This window comes from Phyllostomus discolor, chromosome 7 (genome assembly GCF_004126475.2).
Source record: "Phyllostomus discolor isolate MPI-MPIP mPhyDis1 chromosome 7, mPhyDis1.pri.v3, whole genome shotgun sequence".
In the NCBI taxonomy this organism is placed as follows: domain Eukaryota; kingdom Metazoa; phylum Chordata; class Mammalia; order Chiroptera; family Phyllostomidae; genus Phyllostomus; species Phyllostomus discolor.
Window position 1 is genome coordinate 137,124,756 of NC_040909.2, and position 15,779 is coordinate 137,140,534.

General features: G+C 64.9%; 1 protein-coding gene across 2 annotated transcripts in view; it reads right to left on the reverse strand.

Annotated features, from left to right (window-relative positions):
• TRAPPC9 (trafficking protein particle complex 9) overlaps positions 1 to 15,779 on the reverse strand; it is a 154,136-nt gene that overhangs the window by 99,817 nt on the left and 38,540 nt on the right. For both annotated transcript variants that reach the window (XM_028533660.2, XM_028533659.2), the window contains 8 exons: positions 15,415 to 15,541; positions 13,730 to 13,875; positions 12,449 to 12,534; positions 10,183 to 10,309; positions 9,279 to 9,411; positions 8,537 to 8,700; positions 6,261 to 6,413; positions 2,782 to 2,906 (listed from right to left, as the gene is read on the reverse strand). In XM_028533660.2, the coding sequence (XP_028389461.1) occupies positions 2,782 to 2,906; positions 6,261 to 6,413; positions 8,537 to 8,700; positions 9,279 to 9,411; positions 10,183 to 10,309; positions 12,449 to 12,534; positions 13,730 to 13,875; positions 15,415 to 15,541 (1,061 nt within the window). The remainder of the gene's footprint in view (positions 1 to 2,781; positions 2,907 to 6,260; positions 6,414 to 8,536; positions 8,701 to 9,278; positions 9,412 to 10,182; positions 10,310 to 12,448; positions 12,535 to 13,729; positions 13,876 to 15,414; positions 15,542 to 15,779) is intronic.

Genomic DNA, 15,779 nt, shown 5'->3' on the forward strand with positions numbered 1-15,779 from the left:
CAGCAGGCCCCTCGGACTGTCCGTCTCCCGCTGAGGGGAGCCCGGGGGGGAGAGGGGGGGGAGCGCAGCCCGACCCCGGCGAACACACGGGCGTCCACTTCACCCAGTCTCTGTGCTCAGCCCTGGGGGAGTCCCCACACGGCCTCGGAAGACCGCTCGTGACTGCGGACAGACGGGCCGGCGCCGGCTGCACGGGGAGGAGAGAGGCCCTCCCGGGACCCCTACAGAAGCACACGCTCCCCCCCGCCCCTTGGAGGGCCTCCCCAGGGCGCTGTCACCACTTCACCCGTTTCCATGACTACGCACTCCTGGCTGAGCTCACTTCCAACTCAGCCATGTCCTCCCTGTTTTGGGGAGAAGGGCAGCACAGGGCCCCCACTGCAGCCACAGGCGCCCCCGGCTCCCACGGCTCCACGCCGCCCCCCAGAGACCCCAGACCCCAGCAGACGTGCCCTGGCACCGGGAGACACGGCAGCACTTCAGCCGTGAGCCCCCACCTCCTCCACCGCCAACAGACCACAGACGGACAGAGCTGCCCCACCCCCGCCTCGGGGCTCCGCGCCTGTCCCCGGGAACGCCCTGCCCAGCGTCTGGACGTGGGACCCCACCCCAGTGCGAGCTCAGAAGGAACACAGGTTCTCTCCCAGCTCTCACTGTCCCCGCTGCCCTGGCCAGACATCTGCAGGAACGAGGACAGACAGCGCAGGTGGGGCGCTGAGCACCATCCCGGCCGCCACGAGGAGCACACTCCGCACACGCCGGCCCCTCCCTCCCAGGCTCCCTGACGACACGCCGGTCAGGAGGGTCCCCCCCACGAGGAGAGTGGCGGGGAGAGCGGCAGGGGTGGCAGTGTGGATGACGGGCACCGCAGGGCCCCGGAGCAGGGAGAACCGAGGGGCAGCCACGGCCCGCGGGGCCCAACCAGAGGCCCTGGACACGGGATGGAGAGATCGAGGGGCCTTCGGGGCTCTGTTCGCAAGTCAATTCCTAGGGCGGAGGAGGGGAAGAGGGGTCACGGTGCAAGGGACAGGAACTGAGGGGCTCGGGTCGCGTCGCACCCCCTCTCGGAGCCCGGTGTGATCGCTGCGGGGGAAGGCCACCCGCTGAGAAGGTGTCGTGAGCACCTGAAACGGCAGTGTATGTGCAAGAGCCTGCCGCCCCGGACGGACTCAGTAAACGGCAACCACGTTCACACACGTTTACAACATCCGCCTGTATCCACACACGTTTGTGATCTTCTTCTTGTAAGTTCAGCGTTGCAGCTCCCAACTGAAGAAAACTCCTGGCACGGCCACCAGCACCCGGCAGGGGCAAGGCCCCAGGGAAGCTCAGTGACGGGCTGCTGTCAGCTCTCGGGGGGCGGCTGCAGGTGCCGTGACGCCCAGGGGCGCTGTGAGGACGCCACCTCTCCAGCTTGTCCTCCGTCGCTCCCTGCCACAGACCGCCCTCCACCGCCGTCGAGCACCACCCGGGGCCGTGCTGGCACCTTGTCCACGCCTCCGCCTTCGCCCCCTCTGGGGGGAGGGTCTCCCATACCCCTGCCCCCGGGCTAACACGAGGCCTTCCACAGTGACCACGCTGGAGGGTGAACATGCCTGGCGTGCAGAGCGCCCAGCTATACCATGCACCTCTTCACCACAGGGCCCCAAACGGAGAGGGCGTACCCCAAAGGCCCAACTCCTTGTAACCGGTATGACCTCCTCCACCAGCGTCAGCTCATTCCCTGCTGCCGGGACCACCCTCCGGACAGCGCCACGTCCCTCCACCACGCAGCCCCAGCCCCTGCAAACTGGCCCCACCGCTGACTCCGGACCGGCCTGGCCCCGCTCTGCAGGTGGTCCTCGTCGGTCATCGCCCTCCGCAGGGCTGGCATCAGGGCTGGCATCAGGGCTGGGGCAGCAGCCCACACCCCTGGGCTGGACGGCACGCTGCACTGGGGGTCGGCCGGGCAGCCTCGCTGCCTGCCCCCGCTGCCGGCTGCTGAGACCGTCAGGCCCCTCACTCTGCAGCGCCCCCCCACTCTGCAGCGCCCCCCCACTCTGCAGCGCCCCCCCACTCTGCAGCGCCCCCCACTCTGCAGCGCCCCCCACTCTGCAGCGCCCCCCCACTCTGCAGCGCCCCCCCACTCTGCAGCACCCCCCAACTCTGCAGCGCCCCCCACTCTGCAGCCCAGACGGGCCGAGCCTTCCCTGCACCGATGACCAACGCCCCGAGCTCTAGCTCAGACGCCCAGGAGCCCCGGAGCCCCACAGACGCAACCGCCTCTGCTCCCCGGAAGTGCCGGGGTGCCTCCCCTTCACGCAGACGCCCGCCTGCTGCCGTGCACCCTCCCGGCTTCCTGAGCGTTCATACACCAGCGAGCAGCAGGGGCTGCCGCAGGAGCAAGAAAGGTTTACAGGACAAACATCTGATCGGAGGATCTTAACCCAGTAAGTACGTTTTTCAAATGGAGGAAGAGGCGGAAAATCTTCTACTTCGACGACCAGTGCACGCCTGGACGGAACCCACGCTTTCCCGGGACCTCGTGAAAAAGGAGGCGGCGACAGCGGGACACGATGCCCCCCACCCGAGACACGACAACTCAGGCCTCAGGCGGCTGCCCCCCCAAAGCATGGCGCAGACGGAGACGCTGTGACACGGGCCGCCCCCCCGAACACGACTCGGCCGTCCGAGGCACACGTCCGTCCCTTCCGAAAAGCGCCCAACGCCACCCCCAGAGGGCGGGGCAGGAGCCCGGAGCGCCAGGCCATGTGGCCAGCTGCACTCAGGGGACCAACTCACCTTCACGTGGCTCGGGTCCCCGGGCTTGCTGCCCTCGGGCGGATTCGCGGCCTTGCTGTCCACGCGCGGCCGGACGACCTGCCGGAAGGGACTGCACAGCGGGAAGCCGCTCACGCTGATCCCGTCTGGAAGGAAGGTGAGAGCAGGGGGTGTGAGGCGGGTGGCTGGGTTTCTCAGCGCAGGACAGCCGTTCGAAACGGGAGCAACCGGGCGGAGCCTCCTTCCCGCTCCGTCCTGTGCTGCGCCCCCCCCACCCCCCGCCTGGCGTGTGCCCCGTGGCGGCACAGTCATCCCTGCTCTGGACAGCACGGCGAGCCGAGACGCGGCCTGGCACCAGATGCCCCCGGGGGATCTGAAGAGCCTCCTGAAGAGCCGGCCGGAGGCTGAGTGTGTGAGCGGGTCCCCAGGTGGGGCACGCTCCCATCGTTAGCCATGGCGCACACACCACCGACTCCGGAGGACGCTCCGCCCGGGACATGCCGGCGCCATGTCACACCGACTGCAGTGCCGGTGCCGAGGGCCCCGTTCCCGCCAGGGCCCCGCAGGCACTGCGGCCATGGGTGGCGGGGGGACCAGTTGTTGTTGTCCGCCCAGCACCCCTCCTCCCAGAGCAGCTCCTCCTCCGCCTGCAGGGTTCTGGCCGGTGAGGGTGAGGGAGGCCCTGGTCAGCCGTGGCCGGGCCGGCCCAGGGGCAGACGGAAACACAGGCCGTCCTTCCAGGAGGAGCCGTCTACGAATCTGGGGAGCGGTGGGAGTCCTCAGACCGGCCAGGCCTCACTGCGGCCACCTTTCCCACTGCACCGAGAGGCCCTGAGCAACCCTCACAACGGCCTCGGTGGTCTTGGCTCCAGAAAGGGAACCGGCTCCAGGGAATCAATGAAAGGCAGAAACCACAGAGCATAAAAGGCTGAAACTGTTATCTGAAATTTGCCTCTTTTTTGGACACAGACCTCAAAACCACAGACCACAAAAACCTGTCATCTTCCAACTCAGAAAACACTTTCAAAAAGCCACGCCACAGCTTTTCCACAGACCAGAGCAGCAATTCCCCACCCTCTCCACCTCACGGCACCCACACTGGTCACCAGCACTCGGGGCGCACCCGGCACATGCCCTGTATTTCTTGCCGCTCTGCCAAAAACGATAGGTACCATTTAGATTCACACCCACCCACCAGCTACCGCTGTGCTGGCTGCTGCCGTGTTTCACGTGGCAGCTGAGAGGAAAGGGGTCAGCGCCCCTGACCACACCGTCCGTGTGGCACACATCCTTCGACTCCGGCGGTGCGCCAGTTAGAAACCGCTGGGCCACGGGGTCTGCTGTCCAATCCAGCTGGAGACGGAAGAGATGGCGATGTATGGATGGCAGCGGGGGGGGGGGGGGGGGGGGGCAGCCCCGCCCCCAGGAGGCGGCTGCAGAGGGCGAGCGGGTGAAAACGGGCCGCCCGGAGCCTGGGAGGGCACAGCTCCCCGCCGGGCAGGGGTGGGGGCGGGGGCGGAACACCGTGGTTCGGCGGCTTTCCTGCCAGCACAGCCCCATCACAAATAGACGAGGGAACAGATTGGAACAACAATGAGCAGGAAAACAAGCCCAGAAAGCGACAGACAGAGGACGGCAGCCCGGTGGGAGGGAAGGGGAGGAGAGGGGAGGATAGGAGAGAGCCGGGCGGACGCAGGGTGTGGGGAGCGGCAGGCGTCTGGGCGCCCGTCAGGAGCTGAGCGGAGCCTTCGGGGAGAACTTCGTAGTTACTGTTTGTAGCGCTCGATCTTCTAGGAAGAGCGGCTTTGTGGGCGATTCGGAAACACACTTTGGGACGCTGGAATAACGCCTCTCTCTCGAATACGGCGCAACCATGGTGACGGGGGGGGGGGGGGGCGGAGGGGACATGACAGCCGAGGAGGAACACACTGTCACAATGAGGACAGCTCTGCCAGGAGGGCTGACAGCCGAACGTTTACTATGTGCGTGGCGCAGCCCCCGGCCCTGGGGCGTGCCGTCTAGCTGGCCCTCACCCCCGAGAGGCAGGCGTCATTTCACCGAGCGCACGGGTGAGGAGGCCGAGACGCCGGGGAGGCGGGCAGACGGCGCGGTTCGGCAGAAGCAGTGCCAGGGCGAGAGCTCAGCACGGCCAGGCCTGCGGCTACCCGGGGAGAGTGGGACGGAGAGCACAGGTCCGTCCTCACGGGAGCTTCCACGAAGCTCCCGGCCAGGCCCCCTGCAGAGCCCCGGGCGTCACACAGGCATCACAGGGGCGTCACACGGGCCTACGCAAGGGCCCACAGGGCGCAGACTCCCCCTCCGGTGACTGCTCTCTCGCGGAGCGGGGCCGTGTCTGTGCAGAGGAGGGACCGGGAGTTTCTCGAGACAGCGAGGGGGTCAGAGACGCCTGCGCCGACGGTGCCCAGGCCCGGCTGCACTTACGGGCACTCTCAAACCCCGACGCCCAGGTCACAGGCCATGGCAGTGAACCCCAAGGTCCGGCGCTGGGAGCCACAGGGCGTTCTCAAGGACCCCAGGAGGTCCCCCGGCACAGAGGAGTTTGAGAGCCACCGGTCGGTGCTCACGGGCAGCAGAGAGGGCCCGGCCACTCGGAGAGACACGCGTGATTCCGGCAGTGACCGGCAGGAGGGCTGGAAGCCTGCGGCTGCGCCGGAAGAGCAGGGAGACCGCGGCACGCGGAGGGCGCCGGCAGGGACCCACCACGGCCGGGGCCGAGGGCTGCCCCAGTCACTCACCGAAGCTCCACGGTGAGTTCTCGTAACAGAATCTGCCGAGTGTCCCCAGCAGCACCCTTCGACGTCATGCGCCCCCAAAACGCACATGCTCAGGCCCTAACCCCACGAGACTGTACTTGGAGACGAGACCCGCGAGGAGGTGAGAAAGGTTAACTGGGGCCGTAGGGAGGGGCCCTCACCCCACTGGCCGGTGCCCCCTGAGAGCCTCCGGAGCTCCCACTCTGCCATGGGAGGGCGCCGTGGCACCAGGCAGCCGCCCGCGGTCTGTCGTCAGGGCGGTCCGCGCTGAGGCGTGCGCCCCGAAGCCCCCAGACGAACCTGTGGGTGCACACGCCACAACCGCACGTGATGGCTCACGAACTCTCACCCACAATCAGCTCCGCCTGAGTGCAAACTCCCGCGTCCCCAGCCTCCGATGCCTAACGGAAATCGCCAGGCTCTGAAGGAGACCTTCACCGTCACCACAAATCGGACCGCAGCAGGGACACCTCAAAAGTGCCGTCATGCCCTCGTCCTGCCCATTTAGGGTGACCTCCCGGCGAGTGAGCACAGAACAGCGGAGGGTGTGAATGGGCAACCGGCTAACTCAGAGGCACTTTATTACCCTCGGGCACGCACAGCAGCCCCCTCGGGCGCCCGAGTGCCCAGGAGAAGCCCCCGGCAGCTGCGGTGAACGAGCGGGGGGGGCAGCACAGGCCGCGGAGCGTCTGGGCACCGCGCGCGCTAAGACCAGCAAGAGCTCACCGTCGCTGAGGTCTTGGAGGAGGTTCTCCTGGCAGGAGAAGTCCAGCTTCGCCTTGATGTCCACGGTGAACGTGGCCACCTTGCCGGGCTGCAGCGGAAACTGGGCGAGGGTTTCTTCCAGTTTCCAGCTCAGGAAGTCGCCGTACAGCTTCTCTGCAAGGACAGTGACAATGGGGGTGACGGTGGTGGGGCAGAGGGACCGTGAGGCTCACCGGCCACCCCAGGAAGTTTGGTGCGTTCTCAAAAAGCCGAGAAAAACGCCAACAACTGCAAAGTGACGAGTTCAAAGTACCAAGAAAGCCCCAGAACCCTGGGTGTCGCGAGGCAACCACCTGTGTCTGCGAGGGGGGCGTGGAGCCGCATCCCCTTGGCAGCCAGGGTGGCTCCCTCCCCCCGACGGGGTCAGCGCCCACGTCGCTCTCACAGACCAGCCGGAGCCCCGCTGACCGCCCCCACAGCCGGCATTCTCCCCAGCGTGCCCCCCTGGAAACACTGACCCCCGTGTTCCCGTTCCGCCCCGGCTGGTGCGGCTCCGGGACTGCGTGCCGGACTGCGAACCGAAAGGTCACCAGTTCGGCTCCGAGGGCCTGCCGTGCAGCAAGCACTGTCCGCACTGCTGGGGCACTGGGCCAGCTGCAGTGACACGAACGGGCCACCATCCCCCGAAACACCTCTTAGGGGTGCTGTCATTAGTCCACGACAAAGAAGACCTGAGGCGCCATGACGTGGCGCTAACAAGAGCTCTCATCACTGCCGGACACAAACTAACTCCCGCGGCAGCACCAAGAAGACCACACAGAACCCGGGGAGAGCCTTCGGTTCCCCGGGAGAAGTTCCCTGCAGCCGACACCTCAGGGCCCGGCACCGAAGCAAACGCCGTGGGCTCACGCCTCGGAGGGGTGGACACTTCCTGTCACCCCCCATCTCAGACGGTCTCGCTGCCCGCCCTGCTCAGACACACAGCCCTCCCTCGGGTGCCTGGCTGAAGACCTCCCCCGCCGTGCCACAGAGGTCAGTCACGGCCACTGGCAGCACCACCTAAGTGACAGGGAGCATTCGTTCCCTTTGTACGTTCTGGAAGCCGATGGCTTATTTCCACTCGTGTCACCCCACGTGGAAATGTACTGCCGCTCCTGGCGAGCATCTGAAGGGAGGACAGCTCCAGTTTTCCACTCGTGAAGCTGCTGGTTGGGAACGGCCCCACGGCGCTACATGCGGTGGATCTGAGGTTCTCGGTCCCATGCATGGCGAAGGGGGGCAACACCAAGGCTGAGTTAGGGGGCTCCCCGTAAGCCTGCAGACACCTGCTTTGTCTCCCCCCAAACCAGCAAGAGCCAGACGCGACCGCAAGGTATGGAACCTCTCCGCAGCGGGACAGGCTCAGGCTCTGTTGCAAACGCCATAATTCATGGCAGGATTCCGCAGGACAAATTCTCCCCGAGCCACGCCCGGACCTCCCCCTCCAGGAGGAGCCAACCAGACGCCCAGGCTCTGCCGGCCCTGGTCTCCCATGATGCTGCTGCAGTTGCGTGAGGAGGCGGCCGCTACCATTCAGGTCCAGGACACAGGGCTGGACCGGCAGCCCCGCCCTCCAGGCGGGGAAACACCGCTCTGGCCCCACGGGCCTGCTCCTCGTTTCTCTCTCTCTGGCCCCGCTGGTCAGTGCCGTTTCTCCACCTTCACCGAACCACCTGATTCTGTCCCCGAGTACTGCCCTTCACGCCTTCCCTCCTGCACAACAAGGCCCTGCCGTCCGCAGCGCTCGCGGGCCCCGCCGGACAGGCACTGCGCCCTCTGCTCCCCGCGTCCTCGGAACAGCTCTGCAAGGCGAGCACTGCCCCGTCTTCCCCGGAGGAGACGGAGGCACGACATGGACAAACAGCTAGTAAGTGAGGAAGCCGACGCCAGGGCTGGTCTTCCGCCCGCCAGCTGCCTGTGCCTCCGGGCTGGGGGACCGAGGGCCCGCCTGGGAGAGGGGTGCGCGGGCCCCAGGGGCTGAGCCCACCTGGGAAGCACCGGCCGGCCGGTGTGCGGGGCGGGCCCCAGGTGTGCGTGCCCCTGGGCCTGAGAACGTCCTCTTCATTGACTCGTTCACTCGGGAGCGTTTCCCTCGGGCCCACGAGTGGGAAGAGCCCGGACACCGGGACGCCTTCCTGCTCCGTTCCCTCCCCGCGCGCGCTCTTCTCGCGTAATCAGAACGCCAGCTTCACAATGGCGGCGAGGAAAGAGGACAGACGGACAGACGTCGCAGAGGCCGAACCAGCCGCAGCCCCTACCTTTGGTGGTGAGGACTTTGGAGGTGACCTCCAGCTTCTCCAGCGGCTCCATCCCGATGTTCTCCAGGGTGATGACCAGCTGCTGGGTCTCCCCGTTGTAGAGCTGGACGGACACGTTCGTAGACACCTCGTCCCCCGAGGACGGCTGCAGGGCATGTGCCGACCTGAGAGGACGGGAACGGCAACAACACGCTTTAGAGAGAAGGGAGACAAGACAACCAGTGGCATCTTCGAGTCGGCCGCATCACCACGCTTGGAAGTTCCAGAAGTAGGGGCTGGGGAACCTTGGCTTTGAACGTGGGATTTGATGCCGGCTACTGGGAACACGAGGGTGGACTGCCACCGGGGACCGGGGCGGCCGGAGCTCTGCTCACGGGCCCCGCGGACAGCTCTGCACACCCACACGAGCTGGTCCGAAGGCCCAGAAGAAGGGCCAGACGGCGCCGGCCTCACCCCTCTGCCGTGCAGGGGAGGAGCCGACAAGCAAACGTCAGGCTCAGGGAGCCGGTCGTGCCCGGGCCGGGGGCCGCAGTTCCAGGCCCAGAGAGAAGATCTGCTGTTTATGTCAAGGTTCTCTTCTCAGAGTGCTACACTTCCAGCTCGCACACTCGGTTCTGCCATCCCTCCCGGGTTCGTTCCTTCCGCGTTTCACTTTACTCCCCGGTCACATAATGCTTCCCCGGCACCCAGCGCCGTCAGCCGGCGGCACCTGCACCGCACGAGCGCCTGCCTGCCTGCCTACCTGGGCAGAGACGTGCTGATCTGCAGTCTGGGCAGGGCGGGGACCACCTCAACCGCGCAGCCGCTGGTCTTCACCCCTGGGAGGTGGTCCAGCAGGCAGTCGCTGAAGACGCCGAACACGGTGGTGTGGTAACCTGGGAAACGGGGGGACGGAGAGGCTTTGCACCTCGGGGCAGCTGGGAGCCTCATGCCCGCGCCGGAGGACAGGCCTCAGCAGCGAGAAGAGTCTGGGGTCCCCGTCCGAGGACCCGAGGTGAGAGTCAGGCCCGCCACACGCCAGGCCCCAGGCTCAGCCCTGCAGACCCTCGGTTTCCTCCTACGGAGCGTGGAGCCGACCACGGCACCTGCATCCCTAGCCCACGGGCTTCTGCGTCGGGAGGAGAACGGCTCACGACAGTCGCTATCGACCGGAAGTCGCCGCACCACCTGGTAGCTCCAGCGCATCCCTCCACCGGCACGCTTTGTAAGCGTGTTTATCGCTAAATGAGGATGAGGCCAGTGCTCCTTCACAGGACACAATGCGACTCAAGTATTAGAAAAATGACTCGAAATCCTCCGTGGAGATGAAAGTTCGAGAGCCAATCCTTGTCATTCCCACGGCCACGTGACGTGGCAAACCGGCCGCATGTGCACGAGGCCTGTGATTTAGGAGTAGCCCATTTTCACGCACAAAGGAAGCAAGCACCCCGGGTTAGACCCAGGTTAGCACTTGGAACTGCTCGAGCAGAGCCGTGAACGGCGTGTGAACTTCCGAGAGAAGCTCTGCAAACGGCCCTCGCCGCGGACCAGGAAGGGACGACGCCCAGAGGCCCGGGGACCTGGCAGGACAGCGGCGAGGCGGGCCAGCCGGACAGCCAGCCAGCCGGCCGCCCGACCCGTCCTGAGGCAGAGAGGAACCCCCTTACCGTTCACAGTGATCGTGCCTGTTGTCTGGGGGACCCCGACGAGCGTCACCGGGTAAAGTCCAGACTCGGCCGGCAGTGACAGGGCCGCAGGGAGAGACTCGAACTCCACTCCGCTCGTGAGCAGCCCCTAGGGCGAGCAACGGGCCGCGTGAGCAAGCGCAGCCCGGGCCCTCCCCGGGACAGCCGCTCCAGACGAGCCTCAGCCTGGCCAGCGCCAGGGCCGCCGGGACGCAGTGACATCTGTGGAACCCAGGGAACTGCGGAGACGGGCTGGACATGAGGCTCACAAGACAGCCTTGAAATGGGACGCACGTGGGTGCTCGAGCGAGTCCATCTTGATGTCAGCCCTGACGGCTGCGTTTTGGGCATTTGTTTGGTTTCACTGCTTTACCGGAATGGGAATGAAAACAAAAAAGACAGACACGAAGTGTGGAAATACGCCATTGTTAATATCCCTCCGTTGCACCTGTGAACCATCGACTCATTTCGGCGAGTGGCAGGTGCCGTGCTGGACCGTGAACGAGACAGATTCCGGGCCCCACGCAGCCGCCTCACCACGGGAAACGATGCAGGACAGACAGCTGGGGAGTTCTCGACAGGGTAACAAGCCGCTAACGTGCTGCCCGGGCAGCAAGGCAGGAAAAAGAAACGAAAGGCATGCAGACAACTGTCCACAAAAGACACAACTGTGACCAGGGAAGACCCTCCTGAGCCCTGGCTGGCGTGGCTCCGTTGGATGGAGCGTCATCCCACGGACAGAAAGGTCACGGGTTTGATTCCCACTCAGGGCACGGACCCAGGTGGCAGGCTCAGTCCCCAGTTGGGATGAACATGAGAAGGCAACCGATCGATGTTTCTCTCTCTCCCCTCTCACCATCCTTTCCTCGCTCTCTAAAAGCAATGGAAAAAATATCCTCAGATGAGGATAAAAAATATTAAAACACTATGGAATCTACAGTGGAATTTAAATTAACAAGTGCATTTAGCAAAGTGGCAGGGTCAACATTAAAAAAACAACAACAGGTATCTCTGTAAGACTCCAGCAAGAACCGTTGGTGAGGTGAGGCGGATGCCCACTCGGGAGGAAAGGACACAGACGCGGCATGGAGGGAGGCGGGAGAGCCGGTGGGGCCGGATTAGAACAGGGGGGCACCTCTGAGAGGCCGGGGTCTGTAAAACCGGTGTCTGGGCTGTGTGCAGGGGCGTGCGTCCAGATACACGTGTGCAGATGCATGTGCGCAGGTCCACACGGACGTGCACGGCTGCATGTGTACACACGCGCAAGTTCCCTGTCTGCAGAAAGCCCCCCGGGAGACGCCCCCGTGGCGGCCAGCACACCCGGGCCAGGTCTGAGCAGGAGCGGGAGAGACTCGGTCTCGCTGTGCGTGGGCGAGGGTGGGCGTCGGACGTGGGAGTGGGAACCGAACCCGGCCCGAGGGCTGCTGTCTCTGGGCGAGACGCGGCGGCACGTTCTTTCTGGCTCAGACAGCGCAGGTGCGGCCCACGGTTAACACTGTCTAAGTGTGGGTGGGGGACCCATGAGCGCTCATCGTGTCGGATGCCTGACATTTTTTTTTTTTAGTTTCATAAGTTTTTAAATCCTGACCATGATTTTTGGGGCTCTTAGTGGTCATTTTTATTTTATTTTTTGTTCTAATTTTTGACAAGAAGCATGTATATTACTTCTTTTTTCAAACCAAATAAAAATGAAAGCTCCTTTTTAAAGACAAAAGGCATCTGACACTTCAACCACGTGGGGACGACCCTCCGAACAACCGCCATTCATCCCCCATCCAGGCCGAGAAGCGGAGCATCCCTGGAAGGCCCGGTCGAGAGCCAGGCGCGCGGCCCGCAGGCTGCTGGGGCTGCCAGCTTCGCCGGCGGTGGGCTGCCTAGAGACTCGGGTGCTAGAGAACCGTGCCGTGTGCCGGACACCCTAACTACCTCCCAGTCCACCCGGTGAGCTCTGGCTCGTCACACACCCCCAGCTGAGCGACGTGACCGTTCTGAGTCTCACGCCCGCCAGCCGAGCTCCGCGTGTGCCCCTCAAGAGGGCCTTTGTCCAGGGACTCGGGGGGTCCCGGACACCAAAGTCCCGGGCACAACAAGGTGTGCTCCTCACTCACAAAAAGCTCATAGTCCTCGGCAAAACAAACACAAAAACAGATGTACCGCGGGGTGTGTGCCTCGAGTAGTAAGTGAAACACGCACTTTAACGGCAAGCCGGCCCGGAGCCCCGAAGGGCCAGATGACCGGGGATACGCACCATGTTTTCAACGCGGAGCTCGAACGGCATCGGGTTGTACACCATCAGCTGGACCTCGCACACGTCTCCTTGGACCCACTGGAAGTCTGCAAACGCACACACACACATGCATGAGAGCCCACGCGTTAGCCAGTCTGGCTCCACGGCTCACGTGCTGCTTCAGGTGAGTCCTCCCGCCGGCAACTTAATGCTTCCCGTGACACGGGGCGTCACGTCATCATGAGAGAAATGATTCCCGCGGGCTCTCCGCCAGCCTTCTCTCGCACACAGAGCAAGCCCCCGCCGCCGCCGCCAGGGTGCTCTGCGACAGCTGTCCCTGCCACCTTCGGCGGCCGATGGATGCCATCGAGCCGCATGCGGCTCCATCAAACCAAAGCCCGCCCAGACAGCACCATGCCTGGCGTGGAGCCAGAGGCCGCCCGGACCTCCACGGGCCCAGAGGGGGCGCGGTTGGCTCTGACTGGCACGTCCCAGCTGATGAGCATATCGCCAAAAAGAGTATAAATTAATGTGACAGCACATAAAAAGACAGAAGCCCCAGAATATAACTTACACTTTCCTACCCCCGGGTGCTCAACAACTAACCCGCATTTTGGCTGACGCTCCCGTTACATCCCAGGAAAGCCCTGCGTCGCCCACTGAATGTGCCCTCTGCCCCGGTGGGGCGGTGCCTCTGTGGGGACGAGGGGCCGGAGCACCAAGGAAAGCCCTGCGGGGCTCTGCGGTGCGGACCGGCTGGCGCCCAAGCTCCCGGCCCCAGCCCCGGGCCGCTCGTTCAGAGCCGCCGCCCCAGTTCTCCCGCCTGGGACCTGTGAACAGCATGCCCGCAGCGTCCTGCGTCGCGAGGCTAAGCCTCTGAGACACACAGGGTACTATTTTCATAAGAAGAGGAAGACCAGACAGACGGGGCTGGCTTCCCAGGCGCCCAGCCCCAGGCCCCGAGGGCCCTCGTTTGCCCTTATCCCCCAACCCACCCTGAGCCTGAGGCAACCTTTCACCTTCCCTGACCACTCAGAGGTCAGGGCAGGCCTTGGACAACCACTCTGCTCTCCACTTACAGCCTCCGGTCGTCCGCCTAAGTCTCGACTAAAAGAGGTCTTCCGGCTTCCGTCACTTAACAGAAACACCACCTCTTGTGCACTAGGTCTGTAAAACCCAGACCCACAGCAAGTGCCCCACGGCGGCAGCAAGCTGGACTGGCTGAGGGGCGGGGGGTCTGCTGGCCGCAGAGCGGGGCACACGCGGGAAGGCGCGCCAGAGAGCCAGGCTGGGCGGCCCTACCGATCTTCTTGCTCCGCTCCTCCCCGCGGCTGTGGGCGATGATGGGCGAGTAGATGAACGGGCTCTTGGTGGACACGCTCTGACCCAGCAAGCTTTTCATTTTCTGTGGCCGGAGGCTGGCAGGGAGGTTCAGCAGTTTCACGCGCCTGCAGTTTCAAACGGAACAAAAATACATCAGCCGCCTCGTTAGCTTGGTTTCAGCGGAAAGGCCACAGCACAGCCCGTGCTGGGGAGACAGGGCACCGGACAGCAGGGGAGCCGGGGGAGGGGAGCGGCACTTGACAGGGCGGCGGACCCAGCAGCACACGGGGCCCGGCGGTGGTGGCTGGTGCGGTTAGGGGCGTGGTGGGTCCCCCCCCAACCCCGGTCCAGCTGGTTCCATTAAGCACTGAAACTGGGACCCGCAGGGGTGCCTGCCCTCACGGAACCCCTCCCCCCGTGACCCGTGCGTGGAGGCAGGCCTCACCTCGCCTCGCCCGGGGGGGGGGGCAGGCACCGCAGGCCCAGAGAAGGGACAGAGCGCGACTGGCGTCACTCAGTTCACTGCCCAGACAGGATCTGGATGCAAGACCGCTGACCAAAACCCCCGGTGCTCCCAGCTCCACAGAGATGGGCACCCCTGGTGCTCGGCACAAACCAGAGCCACCCTGGCCCCTGTCCTGCTCCTCTCTGACACCGGAAGGACCACCCCGCACGGCGCCCCTCACTCGGGGCCGCGGCTGAGAGGGCTCAGGGGGGGACACGGCACAGCTGCTCTGGAAGGATGACCCACAGCGGGACTCGGGGACAGCGGCCAAGCCCGAGCCCCTCGAGGATGCTCTGCGTCTCCTCAGGTGGTGCCCTGATCAGGTCACACCACCTGTGGGAACGGCAACAGGGCCAGGGCCCGAGGTTCCTGTTAGTCCCCACACGGAGCTTGCAGAAGCCCCGGAACCACTTCGCGAGGGCTGCTCCTGAACTAACTTTCCGGCGTGCATTCGGCACGTGCCACGGGCCCGCTCGCTGCAGCCGGACGGGCTGCGGAGGACACGGTTGGTCGGGCGACGGGGCAGCCCCAGGGCCATGCACAGCGCACAGCCTGGGAGGGGCGCCCGGGTGCCGGGGAAACTCCGAGGACTCTCCGGCCAAGGGCCGGGGGCGGGCCGACGCAGAAGTGCAAGAGAGTCCCCCTAAAGGGGTACGTGGGACGGGTCTCAAAGAACAAGTCAAGGCAAGTCAGGGGAGGAGAGATGAATTCTGGGGGGGAGGGGAGGGGAGGGGGCAGAGCACGAGCAGAGGCAGCCAAACGCGTGGTATGTCCGAGGGGCACCCCGTTCCTCGGTCCCACAGCCATGCAGGCTCAGAGCACGGGAAACTTCTGGAAGCATGCGAGCAGGAGGGACAGCCCAGGCTCGTGAGAGGGCAGGGGAGTGGTCCAGGCCCAGGCAGACGTGGGCCGGCATCCGGCTCTGCCACGAGACAGCTCGGCAGCCACGGCAGCGCGCAGAGTCATGGCATGCCCCTCCCTCCAGCCGCAGAGGAGCCACCCGCACCCGCCAGGCCCCCCGGGGGGGCTGCTCGGGGCAGCAGGCAGACATGTGGCCGGTGGCAAACCGAGACTCTTCCAGGGCCCACACACACGCTCAGACGGGAGGACGGCATCCCAGCGTGGCTGGCACTGCCCACGCCAGGGCGGCCCGTCTCACCTGACGATGGGCAGCTTGGTGAGGGGCACGGGCGGCAGGGCGAGGCCGTCGGGCAGGGTGATGAGCTCCATCGTGCCCGGGCACTTGGAGGCGGAGCTCTCCAGGCTCTGAGTGACGTCCTTCTTCTCTGCAGACGAAGGCAGGGTGACGGTTGGTTGGACGACAGTGGAGGTGGGGATGTTTTACTTTATTTTATTTTAGAAACAGTAAAATCCTTAAGCTGGTCCCCAACACCCCAATGAGTCCGGTCTTCTGGCAGCAATAACGGGGCAGCGACCACCAGAGACCAGAAGAAAGGGGAAGCTTTATTCGATTTATTTGAATAATCACTTAGCAGCCACTCTGTTTAAGGGCCTGTGGATAGG